This window comes from Platalea leucorodia, assembly GCF_965183815.1.
Source record: "Platalea leucorodia genome assembly, chromosome: 7".
Classification (NCBI taxonomy): Eukaryota; Metazoa; Chordata; class Aves; order Pelecaniformes; family Threskiornithidae; genus Platalea; species Platalea leucorodia.
Window position 1 is genome coordinate 73,306,859 of NC_138829.1, and position 20,343 is coordinate 73,327,201.

The window sequence follows — 20,343 nt, forward strand, 5'->3', positions numbered from 1 at the left end:
GCTCCGCTGGGCGGTACTGGGCTCGCCACTCCTTCGAGCGAGGGTGCAGGGCAGCTTTCTCACCTCCTCCTCGATCCCTGCCCGCTGCCAGGCAGAGGCAGCTCCCTCCCAAGGCGGGCGAGAGTCCCACACGGAAGTCGGGTCCCCGCTGGGTTCACACGAGACCTCGGGCGAAGGAGCTGGGGAAGGAAACCGCGCTCTGCGGCGAAACCCCGGAGCCTCGCAGCGGGTCCCGCCTGCGGCCTCGGCTACGCCGCCCGCCCGACAGCTCCCGGAGACCTGCCCGGAGGAGCAGGAGGGAGGGGGAACGGGAAAGGCTCCCCACCATGCAGGTAGGAAACAGAAACTGCTCAGCTCTCTCCAAGAGGTTGCTTTTCAGCACCTCTCAGCCACCTGCAGCTTGGAAACGTTGACACCAAGCTTCGATCTCTACCACTCGTGTGCTTTCAGCTTTTAAAGCACGCAAAAAGCGCTACAAAACTCCCGCTCCTCTTTGCAGTCAGCAGTCTCATTCCTACCATGAACGTGCGCCGGGGAAAGCGGGGCGCGCCGGGGAAAGCGGGGCGCGCCGCGGGCTCTGCAGCGGCCGGGGAGCGCAGAGCCGAGCCCCCCGCACCACCCCGAGGCGCAGCGGGGCCACGCGCGGCCCCGGCGTCGGTACCAGAGCCCAGAGGGGCCGGAGCACGGGTCGGAGGCGGACGGGTTGGACTGAGCCCAGATCTGTTGCTTGTACAAACCCCGGCACCGCGCGTGGCAGCGGAGGGGGCAGCCCCGGGTGCTTCAGGAGCACCCGAGATAAAGCACGGGGAGAGGGGGAGCTGTGAAGTTTTGTCTCTCTAGCTTGAAAGAAAAGATGCGGTTTTCTTTTATTCAAAAAACCAGGCAAACTCTCTAAAACTGAGGCAGCTGATAAATGCACAGGTGTACCGCCTGCCTGTTCAATTAAAGATCGTCGTATTTCTTGGGAAGCGATGAGGTAAGGCAGAAGCACTCTAAGGGAAGCATTTGTAAGGAACATGCCTGAGATAAGAGCCATTTGATCATCCCAGTGTGGGTGAGGGGATCCACCCAAACCCTCACCGATCCACAATTAGAAAGGAAAACAAGGATGCCGGATCCTGCCCAGGTCCTTTGCCCAAGTTACCCACAGAGGTGGCGACAGCCCCAGCCCCGGGTGCCTGTTACCGTTTCTCCGCAACCTCGCGCAGGGGACAAGGACCCGCTGGTACAGCCGGAGAGAAACAGGCACACTTCAGGGCACGCAAACCCTTTTTTAACATGGAAATTCCTGCTTCTCATTGTGCAGGTTACTTCTCCTACACCTTTGCCCGGCAGGCTTCCAATCCTGCTCCAACCACGGGCAGGAAAGAGCGGAACAGGCACCGTCCGCCTTGATAGCAGAGATGAGAGTCCAGGGTTTATACAACCGCCTCAGAGCAGAGGTGGCCTCGCCTGCACGTGGGGCCGGTCTGACTGCCTTGTGCTGACAGAGCGAAGCAGCCACAATCTGACAGCGTCGCTCGTCCCCCGGGACAAAAAAAATAGGTGTGGGAGTACTAGTGCTCCAAAGTCCCTGCCTTCTGCAGCTGTCCCCGCGTACAGGCCACGTCTGGCCCCGAAAGCAGGCTGGGCTCCTGCACAGCAGCCGGAGCAGCCACGGCTTAAAGCAGCCGTTGCCTCGCGAGAATCCAGCAGCCACCGTAATGAATTAAACCTGCTGAAATGCTGCTTTTCCATCATCACCGGTTTGCAAATCCCCCTCGGCAGCTGAGTGCAATTTTATCTATTACCGCTCCGGAGGTGGGCGCTGGGAATTGTCCGTGCTAATCTGCAAATAATTCGCAAATTCCTCCCCATTTTTCCGTCCTACGCAGAGGCGCTCGCGGTGCCTGCAGAGCGGGTACCAGGCGGCAAAGCGCGTTGCTATGGGAACACAGGGAAAAGCCAGACCCCGCTACCGCGACATCCTTATCGCCTGGAGCGCTGTACACGGGCGGCCTGAGGAGCATCCCCAGCGACTCTTAGGGCTTGGCTGGAAAACTAGAAAGCAACAAGTCCCTCTTGGGATTAAAATCAGTGCTTGCTATTTCAGGAACACGGGGAAGCAGGGGCAGGATCTGGCTGCATCAGGTCTGAGAGACCCGCAGTGGTAGGACTGGGAGCGCTGGTGCAGGAAGGATGCTCTGCTGAAGCTCTGCAGGCTCAGCCCCAACGCTCTCCCCGCGGGGGGCCCTGAGGCACGGGCAGGGGCTGGTAGCACTATCGGGGGTCTGGGGGTAAGGCTTCCGATACGCCAGCCCCCCAGCCTGCCCACCCAGACCAAGCCCCATGGCTGGATACGTCCCATTTGTGAGCCTACCTTGGCAATCCCATCAGCCTCTTCCCCGGGAATGGATGTGCTGCCCAGGGTGCTTTGACTCCCGAGCAGGGGTCCGTGCCTGCAGACAGTGGAGCTGGGAGCCACTGGAAACAGAAGCTGCAATGCTAGCGGGTCCATTCACCTTGTCCCGAGCTCTGTTGGGGTTAACACCAGCAGGACTGCCGTGTGGAGGTGCTGACCCCAGTGGCACCTAGGAACAGCTTGAGCCCCCGCACCTGCGGAGGGTACCCTCCTCCCCGTTGCCGGGATCCCCGGCAGAGTTGGAGGGCCGGCAGCCCCAGCAGGCAGCCTTTGCGGGATGAGGCTGGTGCACACGCGGGCTGAGAAACACCAGCCGGGCAGGAACGAGACAACGCGCCCTGCGGAGAGGTGGTGCCACACCAGATCTGCACCAGCATCAGAGCATCAGCAGACGGGGCAGAGACCCGGCGGGACTCCTCCTCCCTCCCCTGTGCCCAGAGAGGGGCTCTTGGCCAGGGCCAGGGCGAGCTGCCGCACCAGCTAGGCACTTACCCACCTGGGGAGACCAACCCGAGCCAAAACCCAATTCTCCCCCCCCAAAGCCTGCTCAGGGCTTTGGCGGAGCGGAGCACAGCGCCACAACCTCCCCTCTGCATCTTGGCCTAAATTGGGGCACCATTTAGCAGTGGGAAGTGCTGGTCCTTACTACACCAGCACCTCTGGGGGAGAATATCCCTCTTCTCAAGCCTTTTCACTTTGGCTTTCTCTCGGTCAGTCTCCCCCGTGGCCCTTTCGCTTTAGGGGAAGCCAGGGCCCCAGCTCCGCGTGAGATAGGATTTGGCATTTCTGCCCTTTCCTCATCCCGGTCTCTCCTGCTCTGATGGCCTCATTCTTCAGTGCAAGCTTGGGATCCAGATCTTACATCAGGGCATGGTTTCACCACCACCACTCTGCTCCCGAGATTACAGCTGGATGAACTTGTCTGGCTGGCCGCTGTTTCAGGTCACAACGTCTTTGGTAGCAATACTGGCTGACGACATTCCCGTCCCCTGGCAGCTCCTTCCCGCTTCTGCGCTGCGTCACCGTGCCCTCGGGAACAGAGGCATAACTGTTTGTGGGGCCGCACCACGAGTCACATCAGAGAACTGCAAAAAACCCCAAAACGCTGTTTGTGAGACGGGCTCCATTCCCTGCCCCGTCACAGCATGGCCTGCAGAGCGTGTCTGCGTTACACCCACGGCATTCACTGGGATCGGGAGCCCGGCGCGCTCTTGCCAATCCATTGAGAGACTGGTGGGATGAATCCCCTCTCGCCTGAGGGGGAACTGTGGCTGCAAAACCAGGCTGAGATCACGTCAGGGAAGCCAGGCATAGCGGACAGGGACAAAGTTTGAAGCTGATTTGCTCCGGTTCTGGGTGCCCACCAGGTCCAGGCCACCCAAGGGTGCTCGTCACGGCATCCTTCGGCGGAGGGGCACCCCAGGCTGGGAAATCACGCGGGGCAGAGGGCAGCTGCTGCCGCAGGGCCGCCTTGTTTGCTTCGTGCACCCGCAGAGCCGCACCGCTTCGGCGTCCGAGCATAATCAGGCTTAAATAGCGAAGGTGAGAGCTGCGTTCGCCCCTGCGCAGCCTCCCTCTTCACAGCCTGTAGCGCACGGGAGGGAACCGGGCAGAAGCCAAACATCAGCAGCTCGTCTTCCCCTCTCTGTCCCTCGGCCACAGACTGCGGCATCCGCGGTGTCCTCCAAGGACTCATTTTTCACCTGTTTTGCTGCAGCCGGCAGGGTTGCACGAGCCTCTGGTTGTCCGTGCCCCACTCTCCCTTCGCCGGAATTTAAAGCCACCTTCCCCACCCTTGCCAAAAAGCTAACAGTGCCGTAACTGAAAGGAACAACCAAAGAGGGAAAAAGGTTGATTAAAGATTGTAAAAACCACAGTAGCATGGAGAGAGAGTGAAGTGTTGACACTCTTCCAGTACAAATGTCAGGACAACTGGGGAAACAAGAAGGAGCAAAGTCCAGAGCAGAGGGAGATTTTTTTTTCCTCCTGTCTGGCTCCCGTGCGACCCCCGGGTGCCATAAACGTTGGGCATCGTGTGAGTTCAAGAGGAGGCTGCCTGTGCTCGTGGAGCAGCCGTCCCGCCAGGATCCCTGAACACGAAGCCGTGTTTGGCTCGGGAAGACCCCAAACTGGAGAGCGGGAGCTGTGGGGGTTTCAGAGAAGCCTGCCCGTGCCCTGCTCCCCGGGCATCCCCTCGTGCCTGCCGGGAGAGGAGAGCTGGGCCAGGTGGATCTTCATCTTATGCTGTAACGCAATTTTATCGACATGGGCTCTGTCTTTCTCGGTGGACGGCAAGTGCGACCAGTGACACACCCTAGAGCAGCTGTACGCCAGGCGGGCTTTGCCGATGGGCAGGTTGCCGCGTACCACAAGCAGAGCACCGCTCGCCTGCGCTCACCGCCCGGAGCGGGGCAGCTGGATCCCGATGCCCCCGGCAGGCTCCGACCCAGGGCATCGTGGTGCGCCCAAACGTTTGCAGGGAGAGGTTTGCCCCGTGCTCAGAGGCGGGATCTCCCAGGGAGCCCGCTGAAGCCTCCGCTGGTTTTCTCTTCCGCAGGACAATATTCTGTTGACTCCCTGGAGGGATTTTCCTGTCGAAGACACGGACCCATTTGTCCCCCCGGTAAGCTTTGCTCCCTCTGCACTCACAGCGAGTTCAGCACAGCTCAGAGGGGAGCGGGGCAGTCTCAAGGCAGCAGCTGCCTCAGTTTCCCCATCCCCATTCTCCTGCCCCCTCCCAGTCCCAGGGGACCTCTACACGGTCATGATGAAGGTCCAAACCTCTGAGAGGCTGGTGCTGAGAGGCAGAGCTCTCGGCTTGCCACCCCCCTAAATTCCCTGGTGTTTTCTGTGGGCAGGATGAAGAGAAGTGGGATTTCGTCCTGGTAAGCGACATCCACGAAGTGGGCAGCGAGAAGGAGATCAAGAGGAAGAAGTTCCTGGATGAGCTGAGCAAGAAGGGGTTCACCATCAAGGTGAGGGGCTGTAGGAGGAAAGGCAGCAGATACGTGGCTCTCTTGTGGTACCCAGGATCCAAGCCTGGTTTGGGCTCCTGCATCCCAGAAGATGGGAGAGACCTGAACTGTTGAGCTGATCACCATATCAGTGCTGGAAAACAAACCACTTGCTCAACCAGGGGAGACCCAGCCCCAGGACTCGCGTGGCCCCTGGCCCTTGCGGCTCTGCCCCTTTCCTGCCCCTCTGTCTCTGCCGGCATTGTTCTAACAGCCCTTCTCTTCCACCCACTAGAAAATTGAGGACAAGAAGCTGTTTTATGGAGTCCGTGCCCCAAAACAGATCTTCCAGAAATACCAGTGGCTCCTGAGGAACGCCGACAGCAGGCCGCAAGACCCCGACGCCCATCATGACATACCAGTGGCCACCAGGTGGGTGCTGAGCCGGGCTACTGCCTTCCAGCATCTTGCACTCCCCTTTCTCCGCACCAGCATCCGTTTCCAGCTCCGCTCGCAGTTGTGCCAGGCTTTCCATTCCCCGCAGAAGGCCACCTCCACCTGCCCTGTGCAAAGCTGCCAGCTTCCCACTGTCCGCAGCCAGCTCCCCATTTCTTCCCCCCTTCCCTCCCTGGGTTCTGGTGCACACCTTCGCCCTTCCCTCCCGTTTTCCAGGGCCACACAACACAGCCTGTGTCCCCAGAGCAGCCTTTAACCACGGTTTCTCCTTGCTCAGGATACGGATCGTGAACTTCATCCTGCAGAACACGACGACGCCCGACCTCGGTAAGGGAACGGGGCCAACAGGGGTGATGCTCACCGGGATCTGCAGCAAGGCTCCTGCCCTGCGGCGGGCGCGGGCATCCCCAGCTGCCTCGCCGCCCCCGGGGAGGGTGCAGAAGTGGGGAGAAAGCCAGGGTGCAGCTCAGAGAAGGAAATTTGCTGCTGCATCCAGAGGCTGGGAGATTTGGACTGCGGGAACCCACAACAGCCCTCTACCCCCTCTCCCCAGGCCCCTGGCCTCAGCTGCCCACCGCCGCTCTCCTGCGTCCCCAGAAGAGCTCACCGCTCTCTGACACCCCAGGACAAGCAGGGCAGCACAGGCTGCTGCCTTTCCAGCTGCCTTTAAGGACCTGCCTACCTGGCTTGCTCCCAGAGCCAGCCACAACGCAGCCTGCGGCAGCCCGGCAGAGCAGCACAACCGCAAGGATTAGTGCTGATCCCTTTTGAATAGCTCAGCCTCTCCCAGGTGTTTGTTTTTTTTGTGGTTTTTTTGCCCCCCTCAAAGGCTCCAGAAAAGGGTAGGGTGATTCTGCCTGGCAGGGAGCACCTGGGGCCAGAGCAAAGCTTCACTAATCCTCTCCGTTCTGCTCTGCCACCAGAGAAGCTGCACGACCTGATGAAGAAGAAGGTCTTTGAGGCAACGTTTCCCCTGCACGAGGTGAGGCTGAGCACAGGGGTGCCTGGGAGGAAAGGCCACGAGAGGCGAAGGAGCAAGACCGGGTCGGGGAGCCCTTTGGGTAACTGGGGCTGCTTCAAGACCTCTCTGGACGACGGGCAGGACAAAGCTCCCGACAGCAGCCTGGGAGCTGGGCTGGGGACGGAGGTTGCCCTGATATTCCTGTATCCAACCAACTTCTCTGCTCTCCAGAAAGAAGAGGTAAGGGAATTCCTAAAGGAGAAATGGGCTCGCTGGAGAGATATATTCTGCCAACAGCCAATTGAGAAGATCAGGTAACACAGGCAGAAGAGGCACGGCAGATCCTTCTAAGCAAGAGGTCCCACCTGAAACCCAGAGAGCTTTATGCCCTTTGCCAGGCTCCTGTGTTTTCTTTCAAATCATTAGTTCAAACCTGGCTCTTCTCACACATACTGGGCTGCTTCTGCAGCCTGCGAAGATCTTACCCTAAGGGGTATCCAGGTGGCACTGAGCTCCATCTGCTAGTTTTGCAGCATGAAACAGCCCCCGCATCTGCGCGGTTCTTAATTAGCCCGATTCGCTTTCGGCCATGCACTCCCACGTTCAAAAGGAAGGCGAGGTGGGACCAGAGCATCAGTGCAGCACGTCCAGCCCGAGGCGGGACCTGGGGCATTGGCGGCAACAAGGGGCTCCTGTAACCACGCTAACGCTCAGGGGAGAGCACAGCCCTTATTTTAAAAGGGGAAGAAAACTAACTTTCTGTGGTCAGGGGAAGGAGGGCAAAAAGAACTTTATGCCACTTCATGAAGTTGTCAGCGGGCTCTGTTAGGGAGATGAAATGTTAAAATGGAGGTGTGCTCTCCTTCCTTAAATGTCTGTTAGAGTTTACGAGGCTAGCAGAGGCACCAGGGACGCTTGATGCCTCCGTGGTGCACAAAGTCAGACAACTCATCCTTTCTAAGGCCAATGCATCCCGACCTGCCGCTATCACGAAAGGATTCAGGGGCTGAATACGAAACAGTGGGAAGAGCGTTGGGTCTTTTGTTTGTTTTAAACAAAGGCCAGGGAGCACAATGCCACCTTTCACTGCTGGCAGAAAGTTAATTCCTCTGGAATACAGGAGGGGAGGTGGGTCCACCAGCCAGTAGTTACCATCATTTCTACCCGTGCCTCCAACCTTCTTCCCCGCACCAGAAAAACTGAGATACTGCCACCATAAGAATGAGATGTGAAAGCGCTGCAGGGAGATAGCTGAGCCCAGAAGGAGAAATTGCTCCGGTTTGAGAAACACCGCACCCCCCTCATCTTCCTCAAGCCCGCTGTTTCTAAAATTACTCTGTCGACACTGATCGTGACTTGGTCTCTCAACCGTTCCCACCCCTCTTACCTGGCATACGGTCAATATGAGCACACGCAGGCATCTCCCCTTCGGTTAGACCCTCTGGGCTCCCCTCGCGGAGAGGCAGAAGCAGGGCTCGTGGGACCGTGCCCGCTTCACAGGGAAGTGGCCTTTGGCAAGAGTGGGTGTCCTTGTGGCATATTAACCCGGGGGGGAGAAAAACAAAAAAAAGAAGAAAAAAAAAGAAATAAAATCTCACTCCTCAGTCACCAGGTTGACTAAGAACAGGAGAAGCCTTCTCACAGGCTTCTCCAAACCCCGGCAGGACAGCGTGCCCTGCACCAGGCGGTGCGGAGCGAGCCAGCCCCCCAACAGCCTCCTGTTGCTCTCCGTCCCGTGCTCACCTCTCAGCCGGCGCCGCGCTCTCAGCCCGTCTCTGCCGTGCAGCCCCACGGTGACGCCCGCAAGGCACTTCACTGCGTTCCCACGCAGCCCGAGCGCAAGGAGAGCCAGCTCGCTCGCCTTCACACGCTGCTGCTGCTGAAACCCCCTGGGAAATGCTGCACGCTTGGGGTTCCTCCAGCTCCTCTACTCCCTTGGGCTGACTCTCCCCGTCCCAACAACATCCCCAGCCACGCAGACAGCACTGCCCCTCCTGGACCCAATATCCCTTTGGGGGTGGACGAGCAGTTTCTAGTGGCCCTGAACAACGTGGTCTCCTCCGATGGCGGCAAACCACATCTCACCTTTCCTTCTAGGTGCTATTTTGGTGAGAAGGTGGCCTTGTACTTCGCCTGGCTGGGCTGGTACACCTGCCTGCTGGGAATCGCTGCAGTGGTCGGAGTGGTGATCTTCGTGGCTGGGATTACTGTTTTCAGTTCCAGCCAGGTGAGGTAAGGCAGCTGGGAATGCCAAACGCATCCCGTTCACGAGCCTTTGCTATGCACGCGGCTTCGAGCCGCTGTTGTTCCCCTTTGCTTCCCTCTACGCCTTTCTCTCTAGCAAGGAGATCTGTGAAGCCAGCGACACCATCATGTGCCCGCTCTGCGACCAGAAGTGCCCATTCTGGCTGCTCTCCGACACCTGCACCTACGCCAAGGTAGGCAGCCCCCTTCCCAAGACAGGCTCAAGGCAAAGGACAGGGAAACGCTCCCGGCTTGTGCTGTTCCCACACCACTAGAAAGAAAAGCTTCCCCACAAACTGGCTACAACACGCAGGAAACCTCCGCCAACCTCTAATAAGGAGGAGGTATAGCCAGATGGCGGTCTCCATCACCGCCAAGGAAGATTTTACCCCTAACAAGTCCCAGCGCCCATCCCCTTCCTGCATTTTGCCCTCCTGCAGCATCTTTACCTGTCTCGGGGGGGACCAGGGTGGCAAGAGGACCGCTGAGCGCAGAGGCCTCCCCCCGGACCCCGAGGTGCCACAGCCCCCGCACCCCACTGCCCCCATCACGCTCTTCCTTGGTCTTCTCCAGGTCACTCACATGATTGACAACGAGGGGACAGTTTTGTTTGCCATGTTCATGGCGATCTGGGGTAGGTGTCGATGTCTTGGTGCCAAGCGCACGCAGCTTGGAAGAGGGAGGAGCCCACTGTGGCTCAGGGGGAGAGCAGGTGGAGGAAAATGGGACACCGACACAGCTTCACCATTCAGGGGCTTCTTAGTCCTTATCTCCTCCACCTCCAGCGCCATCAGCTCCCCTTCCAGACAAGGCAAGGGACAAAATCACCCCAGCGATTTCCTTCAGCTCCCCAAACACTCCTTACCTGTCCTGCCTGAGAGCTTTTACTCCTTCACCCGCCACAACCTCCCGCAGAGCGCCCAACAGCCCCTCTAGCTGGGCTTTTCCAGCAGCTCCGTCAGCAGCCGCGGCTGCAGGAGGAGGGACCGCCAGACCCTCATTAACCCTTGCAGACTGCAGCACGGTCGCTTAGCTGCTGTGGAATAAGCACGGCAGACCGCTGGGCTCCGAGCTGATGTGATCCCATCACCATATTAGCTACACCTCTCATTTGGCTTTACGACAGCCCTTTCAGCTACAAACACCACCGCAGGTGTGGGCCGGGTGTTTGACCTGCAAGACCACGGTCTGAGCAGGTCACGGACACGGTCTTGCCTGTCGCCATGGGCTGGTTTACACAGGGCCAAGCTCAGGAAGGTCAATCCAGATTAACAGACGGGGTGGTTGTAAATGGATTTGCAGAGGTGTAGCCGCGCTGCGGTGCAGTGCAGGATACCTGCTCCACTTGGAAGGTGTATTTTTCATTAATCCAGAATAATGTGTCTGGCTGGTGCCATGTAAACACGCCCACCGCAGCACAACAGCCCTGGTGCTTACTCTGGTTTATGCCAAATCCCCTACAGACACCAGAGCTGGCCTGACTCCTTGGGAAAACTCACCTGCGCCCCTCCATCCCCATAGCACTCACTGCTGCGTGTCCAGGCTCCTTCCCGGTGGCTGAGGTGCAGAGCTGGCTCCCTGCCCTTCATGGGCCAAGGGCAGACCGGGCTGATTTGCCATCAGGTTGGATGGTAACACGGCTATCCATCCCGCTCTGTGGGACGGAGGGGTGACTTCGTCTCCAGAGCCACCCCCGAGTGTCACAGCGCTCTCCTTCCCCCGCCAGCCACCGTCTTCCTGGAGCTGTGGAAGAGGCAGAGAGCCACTGTGGTCACCGACTGGGACCTGTACAGGTGGGATGAGGAGGAGGTGAGGATCCCGTCTTTCCTGCTTCGTCCTTCCCTTTTCGGGGCAGCGGTCAGCTGGACCTACAGAAAAGACACATCACGGGGACCCCCTTGCCCAGCTCGATTCTCTGTAGATGTAAAGATCTAATGGAGACAGTTAAACAGCAAAGCCAACACCTGACAGCGCTGGGAGAGATAGAGCCCTCCAGAGAGTTAAGCGCATACTAGCCACCTCTCTCCATTGCTAGTCACCTCTCCACCTGCACAAGGGCTTGAACTCAGTCAGGACTGGCCACACTGTTGTGGGTTGGGTGTTCATCCCTGTCCTTCTCTGGTGCTGCTCATCCCATACGTCCATGAACACAATGACCCCTGGACTTTCCACTACCTGGGCACAGCTCTGCTGGACCCTTTCTTTCCCATATTTTTTTTTTTTTTAAGGAGGAGCTGGCTTTGGAGCTGATCAATAATTTGCAGCACGAACCCCGGCAGTACCAGCACTCCTACTTCCGCAGCACCATCGTTCTCCTCTTGGTTCTGGTGATGGTACGTGCCAGGGCGAACATAGGAAGATCTGGTTTAAGGGCACGTGGGCTTTCCTTCTTCCCTCCCTACTCCGCTGCAAGAGCAGCATCTCAGAGCCTCCTATTGCTGGAACAAAGGCAGGAACCAGGTTGTTAGGGCAGGCCCGTGCCCATCACAAGGATCCAGGGGCCTCCCTACGCTCACAGCTCCCTGTGCTGATGGCAGAGGCCAACCGCCCTTCGGGGATGTGGGCTGAAGGCTCTGCTCTTGCAGTGGAAGGCTGCGAGGATCAAGGCAGTAACACAGAGGGTAGGAAGAGGCAAACCCTTGACACTCTCGTTTCTCCCCGTGGGCCAATGGAGAGAGTCTAGAAGAGCAGTTTAGGTGGAGACATCCACCTTACGAACCTCTCACACTTAACTGAAGAGCACTGGCTTGCATTCGAGGCCACGTCCAGATGAGCTCTGGTGAAGAGAGGCAGGGTTTGAAGGGCTGGTGGTCCTCAGGTAGGATGGGGCACGTGCCCTCCATGCATGGCTTCTCACCACCCTGTTGCCCTCCTCCACAGATTGCCGTGCTGATCGGCATCGCCCACGCACTCGTCATTTACCGGGTGATAGCAACGGCTCTCTTCACCCAGAGCAACTTCGAGTTCGTCCGTGAGCAGGCCACCACGATGGCAGTGATGACGGGGGCCGTGCTGCACTACCTCACCATTGTCATCATGACCAAGGTGGGGAGCGAGACACGGGGCGGGCAGCAGGTCTCTTTGCTTTTCCACCATCAACCCTCCCCTCTCGTTTTATACTTCTCTCCCGCAGGTCAACAGGCGCGTGGCCCTCTATCTCTGCGACCTGGGTAAGGGAAACCGGGGGCTGTCTTCCACCTGCGCCCGCACCCCGCAGCGCTGAGCTGCCCGGCAGTACCCAGGGACTGCAGCGCAGCACCCCCTTGGTCCCCGAACACAGCCAGGCTGCTGGCCCCTTCCCTTCCTCCACCATCACAAAGCATCTACCAGGCAGCTCTTGCCATGCAGGTCCCCATGGGAGGCCAGCAGCCCTCCAACAAGCTCATCAGTGGCCCACATGCTGCCAGCTGCCTGTCCCACAGCCACATCATGCTTTGGAGGGGCAGTCACCTACGGGGCTGAGCGCCAGCATGAGCGGGAAGCCACCCCAGCTGCAGGAGAGCTCACAGCATGGTTCTCCTCCCAGCTGAAGGGCCCCTTCTCCCCCAGCTCATGGCTCTGAGGGACCTCCCTGCTTAGCTGGGCTCAGCTCCATCAAAGGGCTCAGGTGAAGGGCAGGGCAGGCTCCAGGAGGGACAGAGACACCCTTCCAACCTTCAAAGAGCTGCTGTGGCATCCAAGGGGGAGCAGGACAAGGTCCTACCGCTCTGTGACCAATCCTCTGGGCATTACTCCCTTCCCCAGAGAAACCACGGACCTTCTCCCAGCGTGAGAACAACTTCACCGTGAAGATCTTCACCTTCCAGTTCTTCACAAACTTCTCTTCACTCTTCTACATTGCCTTTTTCCTGGGACGGTGAGTGGTGGCTGGGGGCCCGGGGGGAGCCGAGGGGAGCCTGGGTTTGGGGCATACATCCCCAGCTCTCCCCAGGGTCTAGGGACAGCCCACTCCCTCTGCCCTCCCCACCAGGCACAGGGACCCCATTTGGGACCTCAGGAGGGCCACGACTTAGTGGGCATGGTGGGTGGGGGAAGCCCCTTGCCTCTCCACCAGTGCCCAGAGGATGCTGCCCTCCATCCTGCACCTGGATGCTCATCCAGGGGGGTCAGCAGTGGGGCTCAACAGATATCGCTGTTGTTGCTTCCTCGCTCAGGATCAACGGCCACCCGGGGAACTACGTGCGCATTGCTGGCAAGTGGAGGCTGGAGGAGGTGAGGGACTTGCCATGAAGCTCTCCGACCCCACGCCACAACTCCTACTCTTCCTTTCCCTGCTGCCCAGCAAGGCTCTGGGAATCTCAGCTTCCTCCTATAGTACCTGCCCTGGCCAAACAGCCCCTCGGGCCAGGCCGCCCTGCTTGCAGGGCACAGCTCCTCTTGTCCCTTCGCAGTGCCACCCCAGCGGCTGCATCACCGACCTCTTCATCCAGATGGCCATCATTATGCTGCTCAAGCAGACCATCAGCAACGTGATGGAGTATCTCGTCCCGTAAGCTTTCCTCCAGCCTGCGCAGTGCTCACTGGTGCTCCTGCGCATTCAGGACAGCTTCCCAGCTCTTATAGAGAGTAACCCTGGTCTTTGGGCCAAGATTTCCTCCTTTTCCTTCCTCGGGTCTCCAGGGCTGGCACTGGCAGCAGTTCAGCCCTGCTGTCCTCTGCAGGCAGCCGTACAAATCGCTCCCTCCCCTTGCAGCTGGGTAGCCTACAAGATACGCAAGAAGCAGCGGCGCCCCAAGAAGAGAAGCATGATGTTAGGAGAGGAGGAGGAGGCCGAGGACCCCTGCAAAAGGCAGTGGCTGAGCAACTATCAACTCAACGAGGTCAACATCTTCAGCTTGTTTGACGAGTTCTTGGAGATGGGTATGTAGGGCAGGGATTCGAGTGAGGAGGGATGCTGGGTGCAGAGCCACATGCCCTCCTTGGCCGGAGAGAGCCTGATGCTGGGGGGCCCACACGTAGGCAAGGGAGAGCTCCGAGACCCAGCTCCATGCCCAGCCCTGCTCCAAGAGCTCTGGCACACCAAGGAGATCATTCCCAAAACAAGGGAGAGCAGGCAACTGTGCTGGCCTTGGGCCCCTACCTAGGACCTTCCTCTCCTCCCAGGAGTGTCAAGGTGATGGCTGTAACCCCAGGGCGGACCCTCTGCCCGGCTGGCCTGTGGGGCACCCACAGAGCCCCCTCTCCGACAGCCCTGTGAGAGCTGGGTGTCTCCCGTGGGGGCGTGGGGTCCCCAAAACAGGTCTATCTCCCCCTTTCACCACTGCAAAGCCCCTCTGACACAAGCCACAAAGCAGGACAAACCCAGACAGCGGTCAGGACCTGGTGGGATGTCCCCTCTGCGGCGGCTGCACCCCAGCACCTGGCATTTTCCCCCTCCGCAGTGATCCAGTACAGCTTCACCACCATTTTCGTCGCTGCCTTTCCCCTCGCCCCGCTGCTGGCGTTCTGCAACAACCTCTTCGAGATCCGCCTGGATGCCATCAAGATGATGCGGCTGTGCCGGCGCATGGTGCCCAGGAAGGCCAACGACATCGGTGAGATGGGGCCTGAGGAGCACCCTCCTTCCAGCGCTGCTGCTTGCGCAGACGGTGCTGGTGTTAAGCCCTTTCCCCAGAGTGAAGCCCTCGAGCATCCCTTTGCCAGGGACTGGTATCACTTCACCGCGGAGGCAGGAGAGCACAGGGAGAGCTGTGGACTGGGGAAGGAGAAGGCAGTTCAGACCCTGCAGATGCCGAGGGGCAGCTCAGAGGCCTCCTTCCTTGACCTCTTCTGGCCATGCCAAACCTGTCCCTGAGCTGGGGCTTGGTCTGCAACCCTTGAACAGCAGCAGTGAGCTGTCAGAGGGGCCTCACCGACTGCTCCTCTCCCACAGGAATCTGGCTGCAGGTCCTGGAGGCCATCGGCATCCTGGCTGTCATCGGGAACGGACTGGTGATCGCCATCACGTCCGACTTCATTCCCTTGCAGGTCTACAAGTACACATACAGCCCTTGCATGACGGAAAACAGCACTGGCATAGAGTGAGTGCTGCCAGTCGGCTGCTCGCAGCCCTGCCTGCGGTCTCCCTGCCTGCGGTCTCCCTGCCTGCGGTCTCCCTGCCTGCCTCAGCGCCGCCGGTGCAGAAGCGCGAGGCGGCTGAGCGCTCCCCTGCAGTGGGGTGGGGGAACGGGGAGCAGGGGAGGGTTTTCAGGTGGCACCGTCTTCAGCATCCCAGCCAGCCTCCCGCTCACATCATCCCTGTGGTGGGTAAGCTGGTACCCCTGAATGCGAAGAGCACCATATAATGTTGGAGAGCTGCAGGACTGCCTGGGTGCCTGCCCACGCTCTCGCCTGCCCTCCCCCTTTTCCTCCAAGCCTTGCCTCACTGGCCAAGTTCAGTCAAACTGGACAGAAGCCTCAGAGACATTCATTCCCCCCGGGCTTTGTGAAAACGGGTAGCTAGGGAGGGGAGGGAGGGCCCCAGATGGGGACTGGCTTCCCCAAAATGGGAGGCTACAGTCTCTGCTCAACCATACTACTAGTCACCTGAGAATCCACACACCAGGGAAACCGTAGAAACGAAAGCTGCAGACAGACAGGCTTTGTAGCAATCAATCAGAGGCCTTTCAGTCCCCTAGAAGACACAAGAGCTGCAGCTTCGGGTTAGGGCATGCCGCAACCCCGCAGTGTGGCCATGAGCCAGGAGCACCCCCTCCACTGCCGGGCCAACGTGCGCAGACACCACCTTTCCCCCCCGCAGCTGCTCGACTGGCTACATCAACCACAGCCTCTCCATCTTCCGCATCCAGGACTTTGAGCCGCACACAAAGGTGCCCGAAACGCTGCCGGCATTTGTCAGGAGCGAGATCAAGGAGTGCAGGTAACAGCAGCCCGTGGCCGTTGCTCGGTAGCATTCCTCCATCCCAAGCCCGTCACCGTGACATCCAGCCTGCAGCCAGGGAACGGGCAGGCGGTAGAGCAGGGCTTGGAGGCAGCCGTGCGGAGGAAGCCACCGGGGCTCCTCTCGGACCCCCAGGGAGGGAGCCGAGGCAGGGCGCAACGCTTGGCACGGGGCGAGCCCGGGCTGGCACCGATGAGGCTCTGCTGCAGGTACCGGGACTACAGGAATGCCGACGACTACAGCTACACAGTCCAGTTCTGGCACATCTTCGCAGCCCGGCTTGCCTTCCTCATCCTCTTTGAGGTGAGCACCTGGGGAGGCAGGAGGAGGCCGGGGCAGTCGGGGGGACGGCGGCAGGGGGGAACGGGCTGGGTCGGTGCCACTCGCACGGGCCACGTTAACCAGCCCGGGGAGCTCCTCACTGCCCGGCGGCTGCCTTTGCTTTCTGCAGCACGTGGCTCTGTGCGTCAAACTGATCGCAGCCTGGTACGTCCCTGATGTCCCTCAGTCGGTTAAGAATCGATTTCTGGAGAGAAAACACAGCAACCTTCGTAAGGAACTGAGGTGGGTGATGCCCCAGAAGGTGTCGGGGCTGCCGTGCTCAGAGACGCACAGCCTGCAGCAGGAGACCTGCCTGGCTGCAGGCTCTGTCCACTCCAGAGCCCCACGATCAGGCTAGTGCTCACCACCACCACCACGGAGAAGGTGGGGCCGTGAGCTCCCATCCTCAGGGCAGCTCCTCCATCACCCTTTTCAGGGTAGCTTCTCCCCCAGCTTTCAGCCCAGCCTCTACTACCTGGGACCTACAGCAGAAAACCTTCTTAAGAGGAGCTGCATTACCCATAAATGAGGATCCATCTCCCTCCGTGCCTGTGGCCTCGCTTGCTAGCCCAGGTGCCTGGCTTTTAGGCACTCAGAGCCGGTGCAATGCGTCCCACCTGAGGCATTCAATACTGGAGCTCACCAGCAGAAGGGTCTGCTTGGCTTTGGCTTTTCCTTCAGAAAAAGCAAAGCTCCAAGTAAAAACAAGGAGCAATTTTTCCCACATTTTCCATTTAAACTTTGTTTAAAAAAAAATATTAAGTATTTCAGTTGGAAATGTAGCTGAGAGCCATAGGCTGGGCCGCCCTGGTGCTGCTGTCCTTCATGGACTGAGCCCCGCTTTGGAGGAGGGCTCAGCCTGCCCCTCGTCACGGCCGCCTTGTCCCAGCTGCCCCCCACCCCAGCTGCCCCCAAAATCCAGGCGAGAGCAGGGGCGAGCGGGGCTCAGGAAGCACCACGCTGCCACAGTTCAGCTATCAGGCTCTGGCTTCCCGCTGACGGAGGGATTTCCCACAAACAGGGATTTTCCACCAACAGCGTGTCATTCTTTCTCCATTTATTTTTGGCAAAAGGCCCTGTTCCCACCCTGAATATTTTTCCATACCTCCCCACTGCTTCCCGATTCGGACAGTTCCCTTCCCCAACGCCCCTCTCCTTTCTCCCCCAGCACCACAGAGTACTCCACCGATGCGTAGCCACCGCTCACCGAGGAGAAGGAGAAACACGGACTTGAGCCCCCCTCCCCAGCCCAGCAGTGCCGCGGGCGCGGGAGGAACCACCGCGGCACCGCCCGCAGAGACGGGCCGCGCACCCCGGCTGTGGCCGAGCTTGGACTTGAATTGGGAAGCGACACCGTGACGGTGGCTTCGCAGGAGCAGGATGCTTTCCGACTTGCATGGCCGTGAGGAGGAAGAAAGTCGCAGCAGAGCCGGGGACGGTGCCTTCCCAGCACGCCGAGGAGCTGGGGAAGAGCTTTGGCACTACAGACAAACCTCAGTGCAGCGTCCAGCCGCCGTCGGGCGAGCGCAACACTGGTCTGCAGGAGATGACCTGGCTTTCTCATCAATCACGGCCTTAACGCGCAGCTTGGCGTCACAGGAAAAGCCAGTTCCCTCCTTCCAGGTTCCCTCTCCAGCTTTTTTTGCACTTTGGCTCCTTTTTCCGTTGCCTTCAGTGACCTCCCTGCTCTTGCACTGCCGAGCAACTTGAGTCCTTCCTCTTTCACCACAGCCAGCACCGTCCTCCTCTCGGCACGGCTGCCGCCTGGCTGCGGCTCCAACCCGCCGTTTTCACGGACACTGGAAACCTGCAGTTGTCAGCCTGCCTGCGTTTCGCTTCGGCCTCTGCCGAGCCTCTGCATCTGCCCTAAGCACGCCTGACAGTTGTGCCTGGCTCAGCTACCACGAGCGAAATGGTAAATAAACGTAACACCCGCGCAGGCACAAGCGGCCAGCTCTTCAGCTGCCGTTGAGTCGCTGTATTCACGCTGGTATCATCCCTGCCTCCCTCCTTTGCCATCCACATCCCCCAAAGAAATCGTGCCCCCAGACCGTTTTTGTCTGAACGTGGATAATCAAAAAAGGCTGGAGGTGACGCGCCTGCGCGTAGCCCGCAGCCAGGGCCAAGCGTGGGCGCCGGCTGCTGAGACGCTTAAAAGACGTTGGCGCTTTGGCTGCGCACAGTGGGAAAACCACCTGTTAAATGTGCCGGGGTAACCGAAACACTGAGCTACACAGAAAATCCCGAGTGATAGGGCTGGCGAGGGTCATCTCTTCCTCCAAAGGACGACCTGCTAGCCTAAACCCGAGCCCCGCCAGCCTGACGTTCCTCCACCTCTCGCCCTACGGCCCCGCAGCGCGGGCTGCGGCCGCCCCCTGCTCCCCGCAGCTGCAGGCAGAGAGCCGGGGCTGCCTCCCGCGGGGGCCGGCGTCACAGCCAGCACCCCGACTTTTCTCATACACGCGCGTTCCCGGCCTCTTAGCCGTGCTCTCTGCCGGCTCTACCTTTAGCGACTCATTTACCGACTCGAGGCAGGGTTATTTGTCCTTAAGGAACAAAGTCTTTGTCATGGCTGCCCAGGAACGGTAACGCTGCCCAGGAACGCTAACGTGCCCTCAAACACGTGCCTCTTCGCTCGGCATCGGGTGCACAAACAGCCCTTGGATGCCCAGATCCCCCCCCCCACCTCACGTCAGGCCCACGCAGCCTCGCTGAGCTGGGTTTGCAATGCACGGGGAAAAAGCTTTTCTCTTAATTTTTCCTAATTTCAGCTAACAAGGAAGGCAGTAGCATGGGACAGGTGGCCGCAGCTGTTTCCAGCCTTCTTATGGTCCTTGTAAACTCCAGGGCAAATCCACTAGAGCGTTTCAAAGCAATAGAGTCATTTTTCTTTACAAGAACCAGAAACTGCTAACTGGTTTGTAAGTTCCAGCTCCAGCTCCACCCTTTCATCCCCTCCTCTGTAAAATGACAATGGGAGCCTCCTGTGTCGAGGTGAATTGTGGGGATAAAGGGAATGAAACGTGGGACCTACGAGGGTGCCACAGCGTGAAGGAGCTCCGAAAGACGCAGAGAAGCAAACCTGAGCACCACAGCTCAGGAACAACTGTTTCATTAGCGCTGATTTGATTTGTTCTGTAATTAAAAGTCAGACTGGTCCAAGCCCCTGCTGTGGCTAGAGCCCCAGCGCCGTACAAGCCTGCGCGGTGATGCTTCTTCCCGTGATGAGACCGGTTCCCGCTGTAGGAAGCCGCACGCGGTGCGAGAGGCCACGTCGCTTTCAGCTCGCTTGAGGGCTCGGAGCAGCCGCGCACCCGGGGAGTCCTCGGCCCCGGTGTAAGAGCAAAAAGCCAGCGCCCGCTGTGCCTCCTCGGAGAGGAGCAGCGGCTGTGGTTAAGGGTCTGTTGCTGGTGGCACCTCAGCCTGTAGCAATACTCTCGTTTCTGGGACTTGGAAGCGAACCCTGGTTTCATATTGTATCAATGGCCTTGGAACGCAGTCACCTGGCAGCTCTGAGTAGCTTAAATCTAATTAGCTGCAAGCTGTTAAATGCATCGAGAATTGGCTATTAGCGAGCTCACGCGACACAGTAATTTTCACTCACCCGCTAGCTCGCCGGGAGCCGCTGGCGCCGCAGCAGCGCCCGCTCACCTCGGGCCGGGGTGCAGCAGCAGGCAGGACGGGCTCACCGGCCCCGGCGTGGCGCAGCGTCTGAAGGCGACAGCCTCCGCTCAAGAGGATTTTGGCAGGGGATTCAGATCCGAGCCGGGGCAGAGCCGCCTGCTTCCCCAGCCGCGCCGACCCCAGCCACGGCCCGCTGGCAGGGCACAGCTCTGCCGCAGCCCGGGGCAGGGTCACAGCTCTGCCGCTGCTGACCCCGTACCGCTGCCGGAGTCAGGACAGACTCGGCCCGGAGTCTGTCAGACAGTCTCAGAGTCAGGACAGACAGAGTTTTGGCTGGAGCAGGCTTATTTCTTCTTTTTTTCTGCAAAGGCGAAGTTAGAACCATTTTTCCCCAACTCGGGGACTGTGGGAAGCCGAAGGAGCCGGTCCCAGCGGGGAGCTGCGAAAGCCGCCGCTGAGGAGCCCGGCAAAGGTGCCAGGGCCCCGACGCCACCCCGAGCCT

The 20,343-nt window shown here is 59.4% G+C and overlaps 1 protein-coding gene across 1 annotated transcript; it reads left to right on the forward strand.

Moving 5' to 3' along the window:
* Positions 1–274: 274 nt before the first annotated feature.
* Positions 275–17,468, forward strand: ANO9 (anoctamin 9). Its single transcript, XM_082316640.1, has 24 exons — positions 275–332; positions 4,959–5,024; positions 5,260–5,376; positions 5,651–5,787; positions 6,089–6,138; positions 6,735–6,793; positions 7,004–7,086; positions 8,870–9,004; positions 9,114–9,210; positions 9,590–9,650; positions 10,743–10,825; positions 11,245–11,349; positions 11,897–12,061; positions 12,150–12,186; positions 12,761–12,872; positions 13,171–13,228; positions 13,408–13,505; positions 13,710–13,876; positions 14,398–14,550; positions 14,889–15,036; positions 15,756–15,875; positions 16,106–16,199; positions 16,348–16,460; positions 17,386–17,468. The coding sequence occupies exons 1-24, from the start codon at positions 327–329 to the stop codon at positions 17,411–17,413; spliced, it is 2,292 nt and encodes a 763-aa protein (XP_082172766.1). The 5' UTR covers positions 275–326; the 3' UTR covers positions 17,414–17,468.
* The last annotated feature ends 2,875 nt before the right edge of the window (positions 17,469–20,343 follow it).

Coding starts and splice junctions, on each gene's coding strand:
- ANO9 (XM_082316640.1), top strand. Junction 10,826..11,244: donor ACAGGTGGGATGAGGAGGAG/GTGAGGATCCCG, acceptor TTTTTTTTTAAG/GAGGAGCTGGCTTTGGAGCT. Junction 12,187..12,760: donor CCTCTATCTCTGCGACCTGG/GTAAGGGAAACC, acceptor TCCCTTCCCCAG/AGAAACCACGGACCTTCTCC.